Here is a 25,510-nt window from a genome sequence, read left to right on the forward strand (position 1 = left end):
GCCAAAAACGGCCCCTCCCTCTCACACACAGCAGTGAAGAGAAAAGAAACTGTCACAATTCAAAATAAACTACTGCCAAGTGGAAAATAAAGCCCAAACATTTATTTACTCAGTACCTCAGCAGTGTAAACGATTCTACATTCCAGCAAAAACGTTTAACATGATATAATACTTATTAAAAAGATTAGTGACCTTTAACAAAGTAGTTCCGGTGAAGTACCATTCCCAGAATACTGAAGTGTATACATACATGTCATTATAACGGTATAGCAGGATTTTCTCATCAATTCCATTCAGAAAATAAAAACTGCTACATACCTCAATGCAGATTCATCTGCCCCTGTCCCCTGATCTGAAGCTTTTACCTCCCTCAGATGGCCGAGAACAGCAATATGATCTTAACTACTCCGGTTAAAATCATAGTAAAAACTCTGGTAGATTCTTCCTCAAAGTCTGCCAGAGAAGTAATAACACGCTCCGGTGCTATTATAAAATAACAAACTTTTGATTGAAGTCATAAAAACTAAGTATAATCACCATAGTCCTCTCACACATCCTATCTAGTCGTTGGGTGCAAGAGAATGACTGGGACTGACGTAGAGGGGAGGAGCTATATCAGCTCTGCTGGGTGAATCCTCTTGCATTTCCTGTTGGGGAGGAGTTATATCCCAGAAGTAATGATGACCCGTGGACTGATCACACATAACAGAAGAAATAATAGTTTTACTGATTCATTATGAACATACAAATTAAACTCCTTAATTAAATTGATTTCATACTATAAAAAACTTTTAAAAGGCTTTTGATTAATTTTGAGTTAATAAATCGTTATATAAAAATAATAAATTAGGGTTAAACGGATCAGTTTAAAGTGCTAAAAATAAGCTTAGAATCAATTAAAATGGAACAATTATTTCTTTCTCAAAATTATAGGCTACTCAGGCATATGGTACATAACTGTAATCTTAATTGTATTATCTCTCTGTTACAGTCTGAGAGTATGGATATTCCTAGAACTGAAAATTGATACAATCTTGATACAATTATACTCCAGTTATGTAACAGAATCAAGATATGTCTATCTAGCAGCTAAACATCGATAGTATTGAAACAAAGTATATGTTTATGTAAAACACACTGTGTGTGTTTAGCTCATTTACATAAACATAAACTTTGTTTCAATATTATCGATGTTTAGCTGCTAGATAGAATATCTTGATTCTGTTACATAACTGGAGTATAATTGTATCAAGATTGTATCAATTTTCAGTTCTAGGAATATCCATACTCTCAGACTAACGGAGAGATAATACAATTAAGATTACAGTTATGTACCATATGCCTGAGTAGCCTATAATTTTGAGAAATAAATAATTGTTCCATTTTAATTGATTCTAAGCTTATTTTTAGCACTTTAAACGGATCCGTTTAACCCTAATTTATTATTATTATTTTTATATAATGGTTTATTAACTCAAAATTAATCAAAAGCCTTTTAAAGTTTTTTATAGTATGAAATCAATTTAATTAAAATGATATATATTATATTGTTATTAAAATTTCTGTATGTTCATAATAAATCAGTAAAACTTATTTTATATATTTGGACTTGGAGTGTGTGATTTTATAAAAAAATTTCATATCTTTTTAAATTGCCATTCAATAAACAATAGATCCATCAACTAACACATATCCTTTAGAATAGTCATTTTCAAATATAACCAATTACATACACATTAGATATAATCTGATAAATTGCATAATTTATACAAATTAAGACTGAGTAATATCTTCTTGAGAATTACTTTAGGCGCATTCAAAATACATTTTTTCCCAAAGTACTAAATCCATAAACAGTGTCGAGGTTTCACTGTTTTTTTGAGTGTTTTTTGTGATAGAGCACCATCTACTGGGGAACTTTAATATATGTTCTCTCTCTGAGAAAATATATATTTTTATATCTATATCAATTGATACAAATATTCCCCTTTTATAATGGAATGACAGCTCATGTAATTAAGGCAGGGATAGCTGCCTGTTTTTTTAGTACTAAGATAAGTTTGCCTTTTGTTTTTACTGGGTCCTACGTCTGTCCTTATCAAATGGTCTCGCAGATTCTTTACTCTTCTATGAGCCATCAAGGGTGGAGCCTTCAATACATTGATATCCTCATTGCATTTACTTACTACATGCCAGTGTTTACAGATAATGCCACTAATCTGATTACTCAAGGGATTATACTGAGACACCAAAACCATCCTCTCTTCCCCTTTGGGTTTACCTCTAGGTACATGGTTTTTAAGTATCTCCTCCTTGTGTTGAGATACCAAGGTCTTAGGGTACCTTCTTTTCACAAATTTCTGGGACATTTCCTCCAATTTACTCTCTAAGATTTTATCCTCACTGACAATTCTTTTTTACGCTAAATAATTGGCTCTTTGCAAGGGAATTGATTAATGGCCTATGATGGAAGCTATCATACTTAAGTGGAGTATTTTTATCAGTTTCCTTCACATACATGTCAAAAGTAAGCATATTACCATTTTTACATACTCTAGTGTCCAAAAATGTTACAGTTTCCTCACTGTGAATTCCAGACCTGCCATAGAAGTATTTAATTAATTAACAAACTCAAGTAGGGATCCGCTGTCACCCCACCATATGCCAAACACATCATCAATGTATCGCCACCATGTGGCCCCATATTTTACAAAATTTTTACTCTCATAAATTACCTTTTCTTCAAATTCTTTCATGAAGAGGTTGGCATAAGATGGGGCGAAATTGGATCCCATGGCCATTCCCTTTATTTGTACGTACCAGTCATCCAGGAAAAGAAAAAAAATTCCAATAAAGTATTAGTCTAAGTAACTCTCCAATTAATTCCCCTTGTGGAGCTGTAAATTTCTTATTCAGATACATTTTAAAGTATTATTGCTATTCCAGTCGCATGATTAATGGAGGTATATAGGCTCTTAACATCCATGGTGAATAGAAGAAATGTATCACTAGGTAACTTCAAAGCTTTGGCCTTGTCAATAAAGTGTCCAGTATCTTTAATATATGAGGACCTTTTAATTACCTCAGGTTAAAGTATTTTATCAATGTATTTAGAAATGTTAGAGTATATTGTTTCCACACAGGACACTATAAGTCTCCCGGGGGGGAGGGGCTTTCCTTGTTCTTATGAATTTTTGGGAATTTTGGAGACTGTGTAAAATACTGGGGTTTGTGCGGTATTGTTATACAGATACTTTGATAATTTTTTGTCAATATTTCCTCTCTCTTTCGCATTTTTAACAATGCAAGCAATTTCTTTTTGTATTTGTATCGGTGGATTGCTCTCAAGTTTTTTTTATAAGTATTCCTATCATGTAGCTGTTCCAAGATTTCTCCTACATAATATGATTTATCCATTATAACTAGGACCCCTCCCTTATCTGCCCCCTTAAATATAATGTCAGTTTTTTGTTTTAAGTTTACCAATGCTTGCCTATCAGCTTTAGAGAAGATTACCAATGGTCTTTGTTTTTATACGACCATGGTACTCCTTCTCTTTCGGCTTTTTGATGTCATGATCCACTACTTGGATGAAAGTGCGCATGTTGTGATTATCAACAATAGGGTTAAAAGTATTTTTTTTCCTTAATCCTGACCACTGTAATGACAATGACCACTTATATCTCTAGTTTCTACACAGGAATACCCAGTATTAACAACATTGTTAAACCACAATTGAAGCTTAATATTTCTATAAAACTTCTGAAGATCTTTATCCAATTCAAAAAAGTTAGTGTGATTGAGAGGACAGAATTAAAGTCCCTTATTAAGGAGATAACTTTCATTATCAGTGAGTTCATATTGAGAAATATTACCGTTACTTTTTCTTCTAATACTTGATTTTCCTGTTTGATCTTTGTATCTTCTGTCCCTGCCAGTTCCTATGTTTCCGGCCCCCTCAGCTGTATTTACCTCGCCACTCTGCTCCAAAGGGGATAGGGATGATGATGAGCGACCAGGTGACCCATCCGATGTACTGGAATCATTCGTCACGCCCCTCTGACGCCATTGACGTGTCTGCTGCTGATTGGGCTTACGTCTGTCTCTCCGCCCAAAGGGATACCGGCTGCCATGACTGCTCATACGCCACCTGTAAACCCTGCCTTGTTTATAGTCATCCTCATCTCTCGTGAACTTGGTACGTTTTCTTTCTTTGATCTCTTTATGTTGTAGATTGATTTGTTCCTCTATGTTCTTCTCAAGTTGTTTTAGTTCTTTCGGGGTTATCGCCTTAGATAACTCTTCTTTATCTCCCTTGATCTTTTCCTCCTGCAGCTCCATTTCTTAATATATATATATATATATATATATATATATATATATATATATATATATATAATATATATATAATATCGTATGAGCATTTATTCAAAATTGCCTCAAACTTTTCACAGTATTCTTGGTTATCTTTAAGTAACGTTTGGCAAGTGCTCATACGCAACCCCCTCGGGATCCTTCTCACCCGATAGTATTCGGACAAGGTAGTGGCATGCAGGTCCCACTTCATCTGTTTAATCTTCATAAGTTCATATTCCTTACTCAGGTTTTCTGTCGGGGCTGTTCTCAAAAAATCTCTCCATCCTTTTGTGAATGTAGTGATGTGAGCCGCATCCAATTCCGAATATGCAAATACTTTGGTGCCATCTGTTCCAACAATCTTTCTCTTGTCAATTTGCATTATTCAACAATATTCAGCAGTATAGGTAGTGCTTGTACCTTGGCAGTAACAAGTATATATACAGTGCAGATGGTACAGCACTAAACCAATATGTAGGTGCACGTAGACAAGGAGACTGCCAACTCCCCGATATGTCCACAGCACCTTAGTTTCAAAATATTTTATTGAAGCATAAAAATAGCAAGAAGCAGCGCCGTTTTGGGGACAAACCCCTTAATCATGCCTAGGTTAAAACAGACTGGTAAGCTGTCTTTTAAACGTTTATGTTTTGCGCCATTCAGTTAATTTCTTGTGTAATGGCTCCATCTAGTGGAAATTTACATATTTATTCTGACAGCTAACTATACAAACTTGGTTATTTTGTGAATTCTAAGGGGTTGATTTATCAAAGGCTTTCGCCAGCCTCTGAGCCCCTACAGCTGCAGGTTCTCACCTCTTTAACCTCTAAGGTGGTGAAATTCAATCTCTGCGGTCTCCGGGGAGATTGACAGCTCCTGCCCGCGAGTGATTGGCTGTGTGAGGGCAGGGGGCGGGATTGCATGTATATGCGCCCCTGTCCGTCTCAGCTTGATAAATCTAGCCCATTAGCTACATACTAGTATAGTAACAATGACAAACCCTAATTAGATAAGTATGTAGCTTTAGAATACACAAAATAACCAAGTTTGTATAGATAGCTATCAGAGTAAATATGTAAATTGTCCACTAGATGGAGCCATTACACAAGAAATTAACTGAATAGCGTGAAACATGAATGTTTAAAAGACAGCTTACCAGTCTGTTTTAACCTATGCATGATTAAGGGGTTTGTCCCCGAAACGTTGCTGCTTCTTGCTATTTTTATGCTTCAATAAAATATTTTGGAACTAAGGTGCTGTGGACATATTGTTTCAGTGAGTATCTACTTGGGGAGGTTGCAGTCTCCTTGTCTACGTGCACCCACATATTGCTTTAGTGCTGTACCATCTGAACTGTATATGGACTATTTTTAAAGGGGTACATTCATGGACTACAAAACAATGCAACTTTTGCTAGCAAATGACCTACGTATTTATGTTTTGTGCTGCCCTAGGCACTCAAAATTCTGCTCCCCCCCCCTCCCGCAAAGGTTTTAGGCCTTTTTTCCACTTAATATTTTTTTGGGTCAGTGTGTAAAATGTTTTAGTTTTGTTTGTTTTTTCATAACAATTCAAAAGAAAATGGGCTAGTAAAACACTTGCATACAGGTGGGTTGAATTCCATGCATCTGATACCATTTTCTCCCTGAGAGAAGGGAGAGAAAAGAAGGGGAGGGAAAAAAGGGAGGGAAAGGAAAGCAGGAAGGGGGGGAGAGAAAAGTGGTGAGGGAAAGGAGTGAAAGAAGAGAGCAAGGGAGGGAGGGAAAGAAGAATATACTTTGAAACAATCACTGCCCTATACATTATAGTTGCCACCTTGGCCATGTTTTCCTAGACACTTATGAATTACACATCCTGCAGGGAATAACATGAATAGTGCTTCCCAGGGGTGCAATTCATGATACACTCTGCACACCCAGCAGCATGTGTAACTTATAAGTGTCCAGGAAAACTTAGCCGAGGTGGAAACCCTACTTCACATGCAACAACTAACAGTAATTACCATCATTCAAGTAATGAAACTTTTTAAGTGACCGTTTCCTATTTACTCCGTGGGATCATGAATGCAGAGAAAGCTATTAGTAGCTAACATACATTAGCGCTGAGAGTTTATGATTAGACATCACAAGCTGATCTAAGCAGTGCACAGACACATCCAATCTGTTAGTTACTAAGACCTGCAATAAGCACTGCTCTCGCTGACCCACCACAGCTGACAAGGGGAGGCAGCATATCGGCACAAGGTCTTCTCCTCCAGCCTTACCTTGTAAGCATATCCCTGGGCAAGTTTCTCACCAAGAACGCTTCCACTGCAAAAATGCCAGCGGCTCTAAATGAAGCAACTGTTTAAAGGAGCACTGCCTGTGAAGAGCAACCTTAATCAGCACATGCGCCTTGTCTTCTCTGTAAAAGCCTGCACTTTATCCCTCACTGTACTGTGTGCTGGCTTTTAGAGAGAGGATAGGGCAGATGTGCTGCACCTCCCAAATCTGCTGCCCTAGGCACCGGCCTTCTTGGCCTAGGCCATAATACGCCCCTGCCTACTTTTTTTTATATATTGTTTCGTTTTCAGCTGGCCCAGCAAATTCAAACTATACTATTATTTATGTCTATATCATGATATGTAAGAACTGTGTGTGTATGTTCTAAACACTTTTGTCATAAGAAGAAGAGGTTATTGGGTATATTAATATAATTTTAATGGGCTCCCATGAGCTTCTACTCATACAAATGTACATTTAGTCACGGCAGGTGATCACTATTACCAGTGATCACCTGACGATTAAACCGTATATATGGGAGCTTTCTAACAAGGGGTCAGAGGGGTCTAGAGGCCTTTTTGATGGCCTAATGGAAGTGTAAATTAGGAACAAGATCTGGATTTGCATAAATCTTTGTGTGTTGCAATTTCACCCCGATTTATCCGGCACCAAAATGAGTTGAATGCGGCTGCCTGCGGTCATAGTCGGAATTTGATTTGCAAATGAATGACAAGTATGAATTTTCTGCCATGATTAGTATAAATAGTGGGTCTTGGGGGAGATTGAGAGGTGTGAATACTTACCCCATCTTCCACTTCCCTTAAGTTCCTTATTGGCGCCTGCACTTACGGATCTCATTGGACTGGTGATGTCACCACTCTCAACTCCAAAAGCCCTCCAAATAACAAGACGTGGTTGTCGTACGCACTGAAGTCATAATGTGGATGATGACAATGTGTCGTCATCTACAGTAAAAGGGTTTAAGGATACAGGTCCATTTTCTGTCAGCACAGGGTATCCCACAAGGTATCCTGGGTTTCCGCTTCTGGTTGTGGCAGGAACCAGAGAAGCCGATGACACTGGCTGATAAAAAACAATGACATCATGATCAGAACCAAGTGATGCACCAAGAGGACAAAGCGTTTAATCTTGTGACTAAGGGCTTTACTACCAAGCCATGCACAGATAATGCTCTGTGGCTTATACAGAGATGTTTGCTGAATAACATACAGGCTGCTATGACAACATCACTACCCATACTCACCTTGTATAGCAGGCGGAAGGTCTGCTGTATAGAGAGGCTGGTGCTGGTCAAATTAACAAGGGTGAAACTGACGCTCACATTTGTAATGCCCTGTGCCCCATTATAAAGCACAGTGTACAGAACCTAGAAATGGTCAGACACATAATCACACACCTGAGTTATATTACAGAGATAATTACACCAAAAAGTATTTCATAGGTAATTAACGTAAAAATGTAAACGCTATGATTAAGATAGAGCATGTCCTTTTTTGTTAAAAAAGCAAACCTAGGTAGACTCAGGAGCAGCAGTGCCCTACTGGAAACTAGATGGTGATTGGTGGCTGCACATATATGCCTTATACTATTGGCTCACACAATGTGCTCAGCTAGCTCCCAGTAAGGCATTGCTGTTACTAGGTTTACTCTTTAAACAAAAGATACCAAGAGAACAAAGATAATTTAATTAAAAATAAATATAAATATACACAGAACGGTAGACACAAACACACCACCTTGGACATTGAGTAATAGACATCAACATGACTTGCTCACATAAGAGGTGACACCATACTGAGAATTCGGAGGTGATACACAACATTTCTTATTTAAGTACGTTTGAATCGAGTCTATAAAGACAACGCATTAGATCCAGTTTCTTAGCTGTAATTCGTTTGTTACTAGGTTTTAAAATGTTTTTTGTTTTGTTTTGTTCAAATTTTATATTGTTTAACGATGCACATTAATAAGAAAGATTTTTGGACTTCCCTAACACCGAACATGTGTAACGTTGAATTATGGAAAATGATCAGCCAATGTATGTTTACCTCATGGAGCTGCGACTCCATACATTGTATTGCATTTCTTTTGAAATAAAGCTGATTTTGGGAAAAAAAAAAATAAAAAAAAATATATAAATATATAAATTGGAAAGTTATTTAAAATTCCACGCTCTGTCTGATTCATGAAAGTTTGATATTGACTTTAATGTCCCCTTAAAGTGATTGTCAATTTTCAGCAATGAGCGCCCGGTTTTTAAAAATACTTATACAGGGGCACTTTCATTGATGAACATTTACATTGCACCGGATTTGTAGAAATACTTACCTTTTACTTCAGCAAAGCCGGATCGCCGATCTCAGCCTCAGTTCCTCTGTACTGACGTCAGAAATGACAAAACCGGCTTCCTCCAATCATGGCTTGCACCCCAGAGCGTCCAGCTCGTGATGCCCGGCTGTGATTGGAGGAAGCCGGTTTCGTCATTGCTGTGGTTGTACAGCAGGAAGAAGAAGGCGGGGGATAATCGATCCGGCTTTGCTGAAGTAAAAGGTAAGTGTTACTACAAATCCAGTGCAATGTAAACTTTCATCAATGAAAGTGCCCCTGTTTTTAAAAGTATTCTTAAAAACCGGGCACTCATTGCTGAAAATTGACCTTCACTTTAAAGGGACAAATATTTTTTTCTTTGTAACAATATAATACCCAGGACATACTTGAAAACGAGAGAAATCTCAATGTATCCTTCCTGGTAAAATATTTTCGAAATAAATAAATGTTATTTAAAAACACTTATTAGAGATTTTTGAAAAACGGATGTTTGTGTCCTGAGTGAAACAACATTTCTGTTTTTATTCTTGTGTGAGCACGTCTTGTCAACCATGTTGTAGGAATTAGGGGTGAGCTTTAATTATATGAAATACCTCTAACATGCTGTATTGCTGATCTTGTAAATGCATAATGGATTTGTTTTTATTTAATGTCTCTTTAAAAGCAGTTACATGGTGACAGTTTTATAACTCCAGATAAATTGCTGTTATCTTATCCTAAAGCAATACGCAAATAAAAGCAAATCAACTTGTCCATAAATGCCCAGTTTAACCTTTTAACGCCGTTATGCCGTTCTATTCCGTCATATTTACACTGGGCTTTAAAGCCGTTATGACGGAATAGAACGTCATATCAAACGGCTGTCCTGAAGCCTTCTGCGCTTCAAGGACTTGATCGCGGTCTGGAGGGCGTTCCTAGGGTTGTAGGGACGCCCCCCAGATGCGATCCAATAATTGAAATCTCGCGATCGTATGCACGATCGCGTAGTTTCAATTTGTCTACATCGGAACAGGTGTTCCGATGTAGACACTTTAACCCTGTCACGAAAGGGTTAATAGCTCAACTCATTACAACTCTTACAAGACTCCAAGGTACAAAAATAAACAAACATATTTGAAACAAATATTTACTTGACGGTAGCTAAATAAAAGTGAACTGTAAAGAGCTCCTATAATATCAGTTAGTTTAATTAAAGGGCCAGTAAACACCTTAAGAATTTAATATAAAATGTTTAGTTATGTTTAGTAAAATATGATTTATTTTAGCTCCTTTTCATTTAAATTGTAGGGTTTCTAATCCTTAGAATAGGAAATACGCATCTAACTGATCATGAGAAATGTAGTTCCAAAGTCTCTGGAGGTCCATGTTTGAGGATGAGCCGTGCTGGGTTCTCAGGCTTTGGTGTGCATGCACGGCAGAAAACTTAAATCCTATAGCGAATGATCTGAGTGAAAGTGGGACTGAGGGGGCAGGCAGAAAAGACTAACGAATATAACATTTATAAGGGATATGTCAGCTTTTATCTATTTCAAAGTAATATAGATAGATTGTATATTAGATGAGTTATTTTTAATGTTAACGGTCCCTTTACTTGGCTATTGAAGCTAACCATTAATATAGGATTGTACACATCTCATCCGTAGGGACAGATTGCTCACTCCCACAGCAGTGACACGTTGCACATGCGCAAAAAATAAATGTATTTTTTCAGCAAAATGTCCAACTTTCAATGTAAAAACAAATAAATTCCCTTTAAAGGGACATTCTATTGTCAAATGAAAGGCTCTAATTCATAAAATTTCTTTATTTTTAAAGAAATTCCCTTATAACACCATCAATGTGTACTACTGCAAAACCGTCTTTCTGCTCCATGTGAGGAGAGAGAATACACACATATGCCTGCTTCATATTTCTTTACTTCCAGCTATAACCTGATCTGAAGTGCACAACTCATACTGTATTTAAAGGCTTAGTAAACACTTTGAGATTGTGACAAATATTTACTTCCATTAACAAAATGTTCAGTCTTTTCATATTTAAACTTTTTAAGTCACCAGCTCCTACTGAGCATGTGCAAGAATTCACAGAATAAAACGTGTATGCATTTGTGATTGGCTGATGGCTGTCACATGGTACGTGTATGCATTTGTGATTGGCTGATGGCTGTCACATGGTACAGGGGGAGTGGAAAAAGACATAACTTTTAAAATTGTCAGAAAAAAAATCTACTACTCATTTGAAGTTCAGACTAAATGCTATTGCATTGTCTTGTTATCTTGCATTTGTTGATTATGCAAATCTACAGTACTGACTGGTCCTTTAAAGAGACAGTCTAGACCCAATACTTACATTTTGATTACTTATTGTTACACCAGACAAGCATCCTGCAACTGGTCCCACATCTATTAGCTTGTAAGAAGCACATGAAACATTTAAATATTCATCGTTTGTTGGGAGCCACAAAATGGCCGTCACGCTCCGTCTACCTATTGAGTGTATATTTTGATAAGTTGAGTTTCTCCAATCACAATCGACTGTTAAATAAGTTTTCCTACTCGCACGTGCTGATTTGTGCATGTGCAATTTGAAATAGCTAACTGAAAAATATTAAACGTGCACTGCTAAACTGTCACACAAGCAAACAGCTAAGTGGACAAGAAGTAAGCTATGGGCGGAGCTTGACGGCCATTTTCATCTGCTTACATACGATGATTATTTAAAAGTTTCATGTACTTCTTACAAGCTTATAGATGTGGAACCTGTTGTACGATTCTTGTCTGGTGTAACAATAAGTAATAAAGAATAAGTATTGGGTCTAGACTGTCCCTTTAATTCTGCATGTTAAAGCAATTTTACGGCATATTTTCATTATTCATTTTGCCTCTCATTTCCTGTAATTTAACTTTAAAATACAAATTAGTGAATATAGGCTTCACGTGCTAAACCTGTTACATATCTGTCGCTAAATCGCCTCAGCAGAAATTACCAGACAAGAAACTGCAAAGCAAATAAAGTTTTGCTAACAAAGTGACAGTGGCTAGCTTTGTCTAGTCCTGATTGGCTCCTCCAAATAAGGCAAGCGTTTGGGGGAAATTGGCTATTGAAAAACTGTTGCAGCAAACAAAGTGCTTATACGCTTCTTTTTGTATTAATAGGATGAAACGCGTAAAGGTGCTTAGCTGTTCCCTATTATTGATGCCAGTGCACTTTTTATCCTGTGTAAGTAATGTGGTTCTAGATATCCAGAGCACGTGGGGAATTCCCTGTCAGTAGCAGGCGATTCTCCTATTTATTCTGTCCCAACACTCGTTATGATAAAAAGTACGGCAAATAAAGCTTGGGCTGTGCCCACTTACTTTAGAGACAACATTTTCGCAGGTGTCGGTGTTATATGTCGGGCTGTTGTTTACAGTGCTGTCTATCTGCGCATAAAGAAAAAAAATGTTGTGAAAAAAGTCGTTTTTATTTGGCATTCTCTCTTTATAAGGGCCACAAAGGTATAAAAAAAGAGAATGGTCTAATGTGTATAATTTTATTATTGCACTATAAGCTGCATATAACTGCAAACGAGTTAAACACATAGTTAAAGTTTTTACCAGAGCAGAAATACTCTCCTGGGAGCTAGCTGAACACATCTTGAGAGCCAAGAGGCATATTTGTGTAGCACCCAATCACAAGCTAGCTCTCAGTAGTGTATTGTTGCTCCTGAGCCTTCCTAGTTATCCTTTTCAACAAAAGATAGCAAGAGAACAAAGTACATTTTATAATAAAATTCTATATCTGAACCATGAAAGTGTAATTTTCAATTTCATGTCTCTATAATTGTTCTTTTCCAATCTGTCTTTTACCTCATTGTCATTATATTAATGAATCTGCCTTTTATTCCTGTACTGTAACTATACAAGTAACTAATGTCCTTCAACAATCATCAGTTTATTTCAAATTTAGAATTTAGTTTTCCTTCCCCTTCTTTACAGTAAAAAAAAAATTACTTACTGGCACTGTGGCATTTCTCAGGACCTTTAAAGAAAAAAGAAAATATTTCATTTGTATTACAGTTTCTTCATTGATATATTGGAAAGAAGGGGGGCTATGGGGATAGGGCAGGTAGTACTGATGCTAATATGTATACGTCTACAGGACAATGACAGATGTTAGGTGACATTATATAACGTTTTGGTAATGGGACAAAATGCTGTAATCTGCATTCAATGAAGAAATGCTATCATATTGATGAGAATTGCTTCAGACATGAGGAAAAGAGAAATCTCGAAAGCTTGTCTTTTACTATGTAATGCTAGTTCAATAAAGAAAGGTATTACTGCAATAGTCTTGTTGTTTAGCTATTCAACTACTGGACTAACACAGCTACTACAATATATTTATATACAGTATACACAGTGTAGATATATGCGCACACACTCAAAATGATTATACAGAGAAGCATGTGTAGTATTACTGAGTTACCTTCAGGGCCAAGGCCCTCTATTGAGACAGTTAATAAGCAGTAATATAAAGGTCCTATATGATTTCTATCTAAATATGTCATTAGAATTTAATTCTCTTTTCTACATTCTGTCTTTTAAAAAATGTAAAGTGTAAAAAGAAAGTGCTCTAATGTGCCAAAGTATATTATTATTGCCCTATTGCCTATATATAACTATTCTGTTAACCCCTGCACATTGGTTAAACACATAGTTAAGCTCCAGAGCAGCAATGCCCTACTGCCACATTTGGTGAGCCAATAGCAAGAGGCATATGTGTGTAGCCACTAGGGCTGCAACTAACGATTATTTTCATAATCGATTAATTGGCCGATTATTTTTTTCGATTAATCGACTAATCGGATAAAAAGAGAATCAATAATAGTTTTCTATGTTTTAAATTTAATCCACATAATGAGTGTTACAAATATAAACTCCAGACTAAAACTTTACATTAACACAACTGTTTCTTCAATTTTTAAGCAGCAGAGCACAGTTTTATAATTAAACAAAACCAAACCACAAACTGTTTGAAAAGAGGTAGAACTAGAAAGAGTTAGACTATCACTGTTAATAACATTCTGTTGTTCACTCTTTCAGAAACTTTGCATTGAAATGCAAAAATATCAACATGTCCACATGCTTCTGGCTAAGGCTGGTTCTCTGTTTGCAGCTGTATTTCCAGCAGCAGAGAAAAGGCTGTTGAGGTGTATAAGTAGGGTTTTGCCAATTTCACCAAAGTGGGATATTTATCTTTGTTAGCTCTTTACCAATGCTAAGTGTTTTCTACCTGGGCAAGGGGCCTCTCAATAAAGTAACCCTTGACTTCATTCTAATATAAAAATATCTTGAATATCTATATGCAATGGTAAATAACCAGCTATAAGGTTAGGGGAAATATCTAGTCCGCTCTAAAAATAACGAATATATACTTATAAAGGTTGAATCTGGTACATATTATCACAATTTATTAAAAATATAAAAAAAAACTATAAAAAACAAAATCAAAAGCGCTAAGGACTGTATATCAATAACAGGACAAAGCCTTACACATTTATTTATACAGTACTGTACATATAATCAGCAATAGCAAGCAATACGCTAATAATTGTGCAAACAGATAATAGTGCACATCAATTTCAATAACTTCCATCAATCTAGGGGCAAGGTGTAAACAACAAGCTTGGCACTATATCATGAAAAGCATAGTTCCAAATCACCAGATTTAATATAAACAATCCAAATGATGACTATTATATCTGGGTTGCACATAAGCCAGGGGTAGTTGTAAACGTATACTGTCCTGAAAAAGTGAAAAGTAGACGTCTGTAGACGTCCTTTAGGCTAAGGACATAACCATAAAACACAATACCATATGCAGGAGTTCATTGGAGTGAAGCAGCTGGTGTTGTGCACCGACCAACTAATTGCAAACCAACTAATCGATTAATCGATTATGAGATTCGTTGACAACTATTTTAATAATCGATTATTATCGATTATGACAATTAGTTGTTGCAGCTCTAGTAGCCACCAATCAGAAGCTAGCTCCACAAAGTGCATTGCTGCTCCTGGGCATACCTAGGTATGCTTTTTAGCAAAGGATACCAAAAGTATGAAGTACATTTAATAATAGAAGTACATTTAAATGTCTTATTAAAATTGCATGCTCTATCTGATCCACTGAAGTTTAATTTGACGTCCCTTTAATTTCTCTTTTTCCGATCAGTCTTTCACCTCTTTGTCACTATCTTAATAAATCTCCTGTTTTATTCCTGTGCTGAAACTATACCAGCAACTAAAGTCCTTCAAGGTTTGCTTATTCTTTTTTCATTTAGATCCATATTTTCTCCCATTCTGTTTTACCTGCCCCGTCTTTACAGTAAATATTGCTTACCAAAACAGTAGCATCTGTCGGAACCTTTAAAGAAAAAAGAAAAAAAATGTTTTATTTGTATTAGAGCCATCATTTACTACAGAGCCACGAACACTAGCCACATTGGGCCCTACAAGGTTTTAATATGATGATATAAAATAGAAAAAGTGACCGGCTACAACATCTTTCATTTTTTAAAACGTACATCTTGATTCAAAGTTGTATTATAACAGTATAGCAATATAATAAATATAGGTCGCAGACCAACAAGTCTAACACATTCGCATGATTTGCCATATTCACATTTTTATTGGCAAAAAACCCCACCAAAACAAACAAAAAACTGTTCCACACTTTTCATTAAAGGGATAATGAACCCAAATTTTTTATTTCGCAATTCAGCTTGAGCAGCAATTTTAAGCAACTTTCTAATTTACTCCTATTTTCAATTTTTCTTTGTTCTCTTGGGAATTTTATTTAAAAAAACAGGAATGTAAAGTTTACGAGCCAGCCCATCTTTGGTTTAGCACCTGGATAGCGCTTGCTGATTGGTGGCTAAATGTAGCCACCAATCAGCAAGTGCTATCCAGGGTCTGAACCAAAAATGGGCCAGCTTGTAAGCTTTACATTCCTGCTTTTTCAAATAAAGATACCAAGAGAACAAAGAAAAAATGATAATAGGAGTGAATTGGAGTGAATTAGAAAGTACCTTAAAATTGCTGCTCTATCTGAATAGTGAAAGAAAAATGTGGGTTCATTATCCCTTTAAGCAATTAGCATTTTGTAAATTTGAGTAGTGTATACAGTTAAATGAAATTCATTAACAGTAACTAATTTCCTGTATGATAAACTAAATACAATATATTTTCATTCTGACGTGTTAACTTCTGCATGAGTATAATGTAAAGTATTCATTAGTGAACAGCGTTCTAAATAAAAAGAATTGTGTACCATAAAGCCATTGCATGTTGGATAATGACGTTCTGGCATAGGGTAGAAAGGTACGGAATGTTTTACTGAGGGTTAGCGAAAGGGGCACACAATGTGAGGGCAGATTAAAGGGAAATAAAACGCAATTTTTCTTCTATAATCTAATTTGCTTCATTCTCTTGGTATCCTTTGTTGAAGGAGCAGGAATGCCCTACTAGAAGCTAACTGATCACATCATGTGAGCCAATGACAAGAGGCATATACATGCAGCTAGCAATCAGCAGCTAGCTCCCAGTAGTGCATTACTACTGTTGAGCATACCTGGGTATGTTTTTTAACAAAGGGCACTAAGAAAACTAAGCACATTTTATAGTAGAAGTAAACTGGAAAGATGATTAAAATTGCATGTTCTGTCTGAATCATGATTGTTTCAGTTTGACTTTACTGTCCGTTTAAAGAGAATGTAGACTAACTATAAATGTCCGTTTAAAGAGAATGTAGACTAACTATAAATGTCCGTTTAAAGAGAATGTAGACTAACTATAAATGTCCGTTTAAAGAGAATGTAGACTAACTATAAATATCCGTTTAAAGAGAATGTAGACTAACTATAAATGTCCGTTTAAAGAGAATGTAGACTAACTATAAATGTCCGTTTAAAGAGAATGTAGACTAACTATAAATGTCCGTTTAAAGAGAATGTAGACTAACTATAAATGTCCGTTTAAAGAGAATGTAGACTAACTATAAATGTCCGTTTAAAGAGAATGTAGACCAACTATAAATGTCCGCTTAAAGAGAATGTAGACTAACTATAAATATCCGTTTAAAGAGAATGTAGACTAACTATAAATATCCGTTTAAAGAGAATGTAGACTAACTATAAACCAAATGAAGAAAATTAAACATTGAAATGTGCATGAATTCATTTCAGATTTGTTTGCAATATACTTGTATTCACAGACATGATTCTAGCAAGCGTTATTGGTGTTTCAGGAGCATACGCACATATGCTGCTTATGTCCTATGCTCCAGCATTCCATCACCACTATGGCTTGTATGACACAAATGAAGTCATCACTTTTCATTGGGGATCTTGAATGCAGCACAGTTTTTTGGCTTGACCCTTCTTTTAGGTGTAGCTTCTTGTTACTATAGTTTTTATAGTTAAACTACTGATTCTATTTGCCGTATCACACCTTGTATATCTGTACTTGATTTTCCTCTAATCATATAAAAAGAGAGTCCAGTGACTGATGTGTAATCTGTAGCTACAAGAGGCTACTGAGACTCCCCTATAGTAAAATGTGTTAAGTGGATCAGCCAATTAAAAATGCCCATGAATGTGTGTGCCAATAAAGCTTGATGTGCACTGTTTTGTAAATCCGAAGAGTTGCTTTTATTACCTTTAAGATTCTGATGTACTGGTAATAAAAGTGAGCGCCCAAGGAAGGGTCTGTTGTGCAGCTCTCGCTGAGATTGCTGATCAGTCGCACACATGAAGTATCGTAACTGTACAAGAATCCTGGGGAAAAAGTAAGGTTCTTATGTAACAACGAAATACTTCATGACCTTAATGTGATATTACGATGAAAAAATGACACGCTCTATTAAACTTTATGGGATTTACTAGATTACAAGTAGCACGCTAACCAATATTGCAACCTCACTAACTTTCATGCGTATTAAAAGTAAACGCGTTCACTCGAGCGCAAATTAAATTAGCGTGAGTTGGGTTTCCATGAGTAAAGACCTAGCGTAAAGAGTAAAAAAAACATGTTCACCAAACACAACAAAAATACATTAAAATACAGTGTCACAATGTCATATACACTATCTGATAAATTTATTGATATAAATATTTAAAAAAAAATGTTTAATTAGGGTTAAAAGGTATTTGGTATATGACAAGATGTGCTATATTGTATTTATATACATGTGTATGGGTGAATATATATATATATATATATATATATATATATATATATATATATATATATATATATATATATATATATATATATGAAACAAAAAAAGCGTGTATGTCAAAGGGTTAAAAAACCTCTCTTTCAAAACACAGAACTGCGCTCTAAATAAACCTATTTTTTTAAAATACAATATAAATATCTGGATGATGCCAAAATCAAAACATTCAAATAATCAAATAATATTGATTCATTGAAAATATATAACAGAATGAAATATATAATGATAAGATAATAAATCACAATAAAAAGGATAAGTTGGTTGGATCCCACGTAATAGTGCAGATCAATTGTAGGTGTCGGCTGCTGTATCTTATTAATCCTCCGGAATCTCACGGAGTAAGGTAGAAATCTAAAAAAATGAGAAAGAAAGCGCACAAAGGCACCTACATAGTGCAAATCAATTTAATTTAAACAATAATACTAATTAAACATTCACTCAGCGGTTCACCATTCTGCCAGCACTATTTGCGATCAGCTGTGTTTGTATCTGCACGGACCATTTTGCTCAAGAAAGATTGTATCCCAAAAAAACTCCTACCAAAAAGGGATGTGAGTGGAATAAGAGGCCGGGAGAAATACTTGTCCAGATCTCGAGTTACAGACAGCGACACCCGGCATTCAGGTTGGATTTGTCCTGACTTCTTTGATTAAGCACTTTCATAGCAAGCGGTTCTGAGCGGAACTTTCAAACTACATGCTCAAACATACCTCACAAGTTTGAGGTTGACTCTTGTGAGTAGATACCCTACGGGGAGCAGTTTTAATATACCCCTGTATTATTGTTTAAATTAAATTGATTTGCACTATGTAGGTGCCTTTGTGCGCTTTCTTTCTCATTTTTTTAGATATATATATATATATATATATATATATAAAATTACATGGGTATAAATGTTTGGTTTTCACTTTGTATCTTTGGTTTGATGAAGGGGAAGCTTTCCCCAAAACGTCACTGATTAAAAGCAATCTTTGCATTTATTAAGCCCAGTGAGTGCTGTCTCCTATGTTTCTATATACTGTATATATATATATATATATATATATATATAAAACTATATATTAATATAGAAATATATATTAAAAAGAAAATTTTCTTCTATGTGAAGAACCTTCGGCTTTAGCGCTATAGAGTGTCGAGTTACTGCGCGAACGATAAATGTTAGTTTTTTTTCCCCAGCGTACTCCATTAAAGTATATAGGGAGTAGAAGTTAATGCAGTCGCAATATCCGAAGTACTAAAGTTAGCGTGCTTCGGGTTTTGCTTGCACACAAACAATTTATTTTCAACTTGTAATAAGCAAACTAACCTGTCCACATTAAAAGTGTACTTTGCGAGCAATTTTTTTTATCATGCCACTTCTATCTAACCTTATGTGTTTAACGGCCTACCTCAGTATGCTTTCATGGGAGCTAGATTTCTGCAAAGGACACCAAGAGATACATTTGATAAGAGAAGTAAATATATTTATTTTGTTAATTGCCTAATCTACCTGAATCATGAAAGTTTAAAGAAACATGAAACCCCAACATTTTTATTTCATGATTCAGTTAGAGAATATAATTTAAAAAAAATATCAGTTGTCGTGTCACCACGAGTGAGCCAATGAGAAGACGCATATCTGTGCAGCCACCAATAAGCAGCTTGCTCCCAGTAGTAAACTGCTACTCATGAGCCTACCTAGGTATGCTTTTAAACAAAGAATAGAAAGAGAACAAATATAATTAGATAATAGAAGCAAATTGGAAAGTTGTTTAGAACTGCATGATCTAACTGAAAAATGAAACTGTACTGTCCCTTTAATGTTGACGTCAATGTCCCTTTAAAGACAGAGATTGGACCCTTGTGTAAGAGTAGGTCATACCTATTATACTGTTAGGGTGACAATAAGTCAGGTACAAATACTGATTGCTGGTTGGAAACATCTATACAGAGGCCTTAGATTATCTCAGTAGAAACTCACTTGCAGGGTTGGCGTCTGAGCACAGACTCTGCCCCCCTACAGGCGCCGGCTGTCTCAGCACTCCTAGATCGCCAAATCGCGAGATGGTCAAGATAGTGTCACCTGCCTGAAAGCAAAACAAATATGACTCAGTAAAGGTAACAAATACTAACTCTTCCATTCATAACCAGGCCGCCATTCTAAAATGTTGGAATCTGACTGTAAAGAAATTGTATAGCACTTCAGTTTTTTAATAATTTCAAAGCTTTTTCAATCAACAGTCCCATAAATAAATTTGAAATAGAAAACAGCACAACAGCATGGCAAAAGCAAAAGTATAGCACAGCGGCTAATTGATTATGAATAGTATTGATATGCGGTGTTTTCACTTAACCAATCATAATAATTAAGAATGTGTGAAATTAATAATTTCATATAATTTTATCATTAACAAGTTTAAGTCTCCTAACACCGTAGTGCATATTTAAGTGAAGATATAGAATTTCATATTTAAAGGGACAGTCTACACCTGAGTCATCTTAAAGTCTTACCTTAGATTAAGCTGCAAATAGCCTCCTGCACCTTTTCTATATCATGCAGCAGGAACAGTAAATAAAGTTATTTTAAAATGAATATTGTTTTTAGCCAGTTTGAAATGGTTGCCAAGCTCAGCCCACTGATGACATCACGATCACAAGAAGGAAAGACTTCATGACTTTAAAGTGATATTGCAATGAATAATTACACGCTCTATTAAACTTTATGGGCTAGATTACAAGTGGAACGCTAACCAATATTGTGAGGGTAAATGTGTTCACTAGAGCGCAAACTAAATTAGCATGTCAGGCATGTGAGTGAAGACCTAGTGCTAAGTGTAAGGGTTAAAAAAAAATGCACTAAAGATAACATAAATATAAATACATTGAAACAAAATGGTACACTCATATATACACTATCTGATAAAAAGTATTCATAAATACTTTTATTTATAATTTTTTTTTATAAGGGTTAAGGGTATATGACAAGGTATTTGAATGGAAAGGGCTATAATGTGTACATATATACAAAACGTGTGTATGTATATGTGTATATACATGTGTGTGTATACTCAATTACCTTAAAACTTTAAAAATATTTTTTACTCAATTTTAATGTTTTATAATGTTTTATTACTCCCCTGCATATGAAATTGACCCATTACACAAGCAGGAGACTGTAGACATTAGTATAAATCTGATCATGTAGGGCTTGGTTAGGAGACTGAAAATCCTCACAATGTTACTAAAAAATAAGCAAAACTATACATTGTTACAAAAACACAGCCAGATACGCTATATAAATGGATCATCTACAAAACATTTATGCAAAGAAAAAATTAGCGTACAGTGTCCCTGTAAATGCTTAAAAAAAAAAAAAGAAGAATATTTTATGGCACATGAAAATTGTATGAATTCAAATTTCAGTGTCTATAAATAAAGTTTTATTTGAACAGGCACTCTCATTTTGTTTATAAATTGTCTACGGCCGCTGTCGTGCTACCGTGGCAGAGTTGAGTAGCTGCGACCATATGTGGTGCTCTCACGGCTTTGCACTGCTGCTCTGCGCATATTCTCAAAACAAAATGAAACAACAGTCAATAAAATTAGAAAATTTAAAATGAAATCTTATCACACCAGAATTTCTTCACAAAAATAAAAATAAATAAAATGAAGCTGCAATCAAAGTAAGTGGCTTGTTAGCCATATAGTGGATTTGTGTAAAATGTTTCCCTCTTGTTATAGATGTATCTACATAATATCCTCAATGTTGCCTCTTGGCCAGCAAAGTCTAAAATATTTACAGTACTGTGTTACACTTTACAAAAATGTTTGAGACCACTGAATTTGATAAATGGGTTGTGGCAGACTTTTATAAAATAAAACATTTAATAGATTTGAAATGGAAACCCCCCAGAAAAACCTGTGCAATTCAATTTGCAGATGAGTTCTAATTAACTGTCCTCAACCCACACACAGAGCAATTACCTTGTAGAAGCTGGAGAAGGTTGGAATATTCTCAGAAGCCGAAGAGAAAGATGCTCCACTGTATTTAGAACTCAAAGATAGGAAAGTTGTTTGATTTACTGTCTGAGGGGTAACAAAGTAATTGAGGGAGGCTGCAAACCAGAAATGAAAATGTATGTTACATTGTACGAGAAACAATGACAATTATCTTAGAAAAACACGTTTCTAAACAATAGACTTTAGCAAAATCCCAATGCAAAAATGTAATTCTGGCTCCTAATATTTTTAATTATTGTACATACATTCACTCAATGGCTCCCATTCAAATGTGTTTAAATTTGTACCAGAAAATATTATACAGCAGCAACCAAAGTAAAACATAGTGGCTAATTAATAGAGCAGGCTTTTGAGGTGACCAATAGTATTCATTTGTGATGTGTGCAATTAAAGGGGCATTAAAAAATAAATACATGTTAGATAAAATGATGTATTCAAAGTAAAGAATAGCATGAGAATATATATACTGTATATACAGGTATATATATATATATATATATATATATATATATATATATATATATATATATATATATATATATATATATATATATATATATATATATATATGTGTATATGTGTGTGTGTATGTATATATATATATATATATATATATATATATATATATATATATATATATATATATATATATATATTACGAGTGGCATGCTAACTGGGTTTATCGCGACTCTTTGTTCAAGTCTGAAGTAGCGAGGGTATTACGAGTTTAAAGTAAACATGTTCACTTGAGCGCAATTTAACGCACATCAAGATATCGTTACTTCAGATCTCTGGTTAACTGTTAAGTGAGGCAAAAAAGTGTGGGGGGGGACTTAAAAAATACATTTAAAAGTACAGTTACAGGGGGGCGTGTCTTAGCAGCGATCCTGGTCGGTCGCACTTTCCTTGAGCACCTGTTGATACTCTAAAAAACCGCCGATTTTGGGAGTCCTTTTACAGTACAGTCATCTGCTTTGCCCATTATTGGGCACTAGCACACAGTGGCATATCATATATCCTTAATTACACTGTATTCTTGACGCCGGAGCAGGGGATAAGACAGAAGAGGCCTGGAGCGGCAGCTCATTACAGGCGGCGCTACCCCCCTCGGTACGCCGAGGTTCTTTGTCAATACCAACCATTTCGACATAGACCCTAACGATAACACTCTTTCACAAAGGGGAGCATATTTACAGCGAAGACACCGGGTAAATATGGGGGCACTGGACGCAAGAGACTTATACACTCCTATAGCTAAAATGGCCCCCACAGAGGAAGCAGCACCACAAAATAACATAGATTCCCGCATGGCCAGATATGAAGAGAGATGTCAACAACTTATCGCTGGCGCTCCATATGACTACCTAATGGATCGATTGAATGCTGTGAGCACAGTGATTTCATCTAATGAGGGCGAGAAAACAACGCTGTCACCAGAATCAGACACATGGCAGGACAGCTTCCGACGCCCGGCGATTAAGTTTGCAATACCACAGAAGCTGCGGCATAGAGAGGCGAAGCAGGAGACTTTACATAGAATATCGTCTGAATACGCAGACCTAGGAACTAGGCCGGAAACAAAGATCACCATAAAGGAGTCAGCGGATAACGGGGAAAGCTGGCTACCAGAGGGAGAACGATCTACATATGGTGCAGCTGAGGGGGAGTTAGTGGGGAACCCCCATGGAGCCAAGACAGCATACTGGGAGTACTCCCTAGCTTACAACACTGCTTTGCACAAGAGGATTGACCACATAAAGCCGGAGACCTGCCGCAAACAGTCTGGATATCCCATGCTTTGTAGAAAACATGACGGGACACTAGAGCAGAGCGACCAGAACGTACAACTGATCCTGTGGCATCACAGCTATTCCCATACACCTGGAAAGACTCAGCCTCTGTCAGGGACAAAATCCTGGGGCTAAACTTGGTGACCAGAAGAAATATGTTACAACTGTCCTTGGTTACACAATAATAGCGAGGACATTGCTGGGACATTCACGTATGTTAGACTGTTTTCGTTCTGTTGTTTGTTGTTGAATTATTTGTTCTCTTGCTGCGAAAGTGTGTGATAGTTGGATGTGAACAGGAGGGAGATACATAGAATAGAGCTGAACCAGTTCGCCTTCATTGCCTCCTATGTTATAACAGAAGTTATGCCAAGCCGGGACATATATGTAAGATGCATTGTATTGAGTGTACTATCTCCCTCTCAGATGTATTACTTAATCTGTTATTGTGTTATAGTTTTGCTATACTGTATTTTATACATTATGCTGTTAAACATACTCCAATGAGGGAAATAGACTAGTTATGAGTCCTAGGACAAACTGCAAGACTTACATGACTTATGCTCATATGTTGTCCCCACATTAGAAAGATCTATCTACTGTTTAGATGTTTTAGCAGCCCTTCACTATACATGCTCAGTATTACAACATCCTTTCTCCACGTGGCTAGCGGCCGGAGCTGCGGGAACAAGCTAGAAAAGAATAGTGTGAGGAAAGCGAGATAATTGTGTAATGACATGGTAGTCAGAGTCCATAGCAGACAAGATCCACCCATTTAAGCCTATATTCCCTAGCGTTTTAGAAAGTGATGTCCCTTGCAGCTATCTACTGCCAAGGCTAATATTGTTTACTGCAGATTACTGACCCTGAACAATAAACAGGGATTATTTATCAAATTTCAGACTAGTCTCCAGTCCCTTGCCTTAGAAAACTTTTCATGGGGCATGTCTCTGGTTATGTGCCTATAGATCCTCCCCAGCGTGGTGGGTATGCTCCCCCTCCACACCCAACAAAGGTTTGCACAGGGCTCTATAAAAATAGAATGAACACTGATGTTAAAAGGTTGGTGTTGGCCTTTAAGCTGAAAGCTTTATAATACTTGGTTAATATAGTTATTGGTATGTTTTACCTATCATTTCCCTACTCACCTTTATATATATATATATATATATATATATATATATATATATATATATATATATATATATATATATATATATATATATATATATATATATATATATATATATATATAAAAAATTATGGACCCAAAAGTGGTCTGAACTGAAGCAATCAGGGATAATAAAATAAGAAAATGAGGGTTGTCACTCAAAATGCGCAGAAATGTATGACTGTATTTTTATTGAGCAATGTCTGTATTTTTCTTTTGCTTTCAAACATTACTGTATAACATTAAGTAATAATTGTATCGCACAACTCCTCAATAAAAAAATTAAAAAAAAAAAAAAAAAAGTA

General features: G+C 35.9%; 1 protein-coding gene across 1 annotated transcript in view; it reads right to left on the reverse strand.

The window, feature by feature from the left end:
• The window catches only part of TCTN3 (tectonic family member 3), a 45,229-nt gene that overhangs the window by 11,735 nt on the left and 7,984 nt on the right, over positions 1–25,510 (reverse strand). The window contains exons 4-11 of the mRNA XM_053694985.1: positions 22,209–22,339; positions 20,206–20,311; positions 17,663–17,781; positions 15,348–15,371; positions 12,963–12,986; positions 12,323–12,388; positions 7,882–8,004; positions 7,608–7,700 (exon numbers count right to left, since the gene is read on the reverse strand). Coding sequence (XP_053550960.1) covers positions 7,608–7,700; positions 7,882–8,004; positions 12,323–12,388; positions 12,963–12,986; positions 15,348–15,371; positions 17,663–17,781; positions 20,206–20,311; positions 22,209–22,339 — 686 coding nt within the window. The remainder of the gene's footprint in view (positions 1–7,607; positions 7,701–7,881; positions 8,005–12,322; positions 12,389–12,962; positions 12,987–15,347; positions 15,372–17,662; positions 17,782–20,205; positions 20,312–22,208; positions 22,340–25,510) is intronic.

The sequence above is a fragment of the Bombina bombina genome, chromosome 11, assembly GCF_027579735.1.
Source record: "Bombina bombina isolate aBomBom1 chromosome 11, aBomBom1.pri, whole genome shotgun sequence".
Taxonomy (NCBI): domain Eukaryota; kingdom Metazoa; phylum Chordata; class Amphibia; order Anura; family Bombinatoridae; genus Bombina; species Bombina bombina.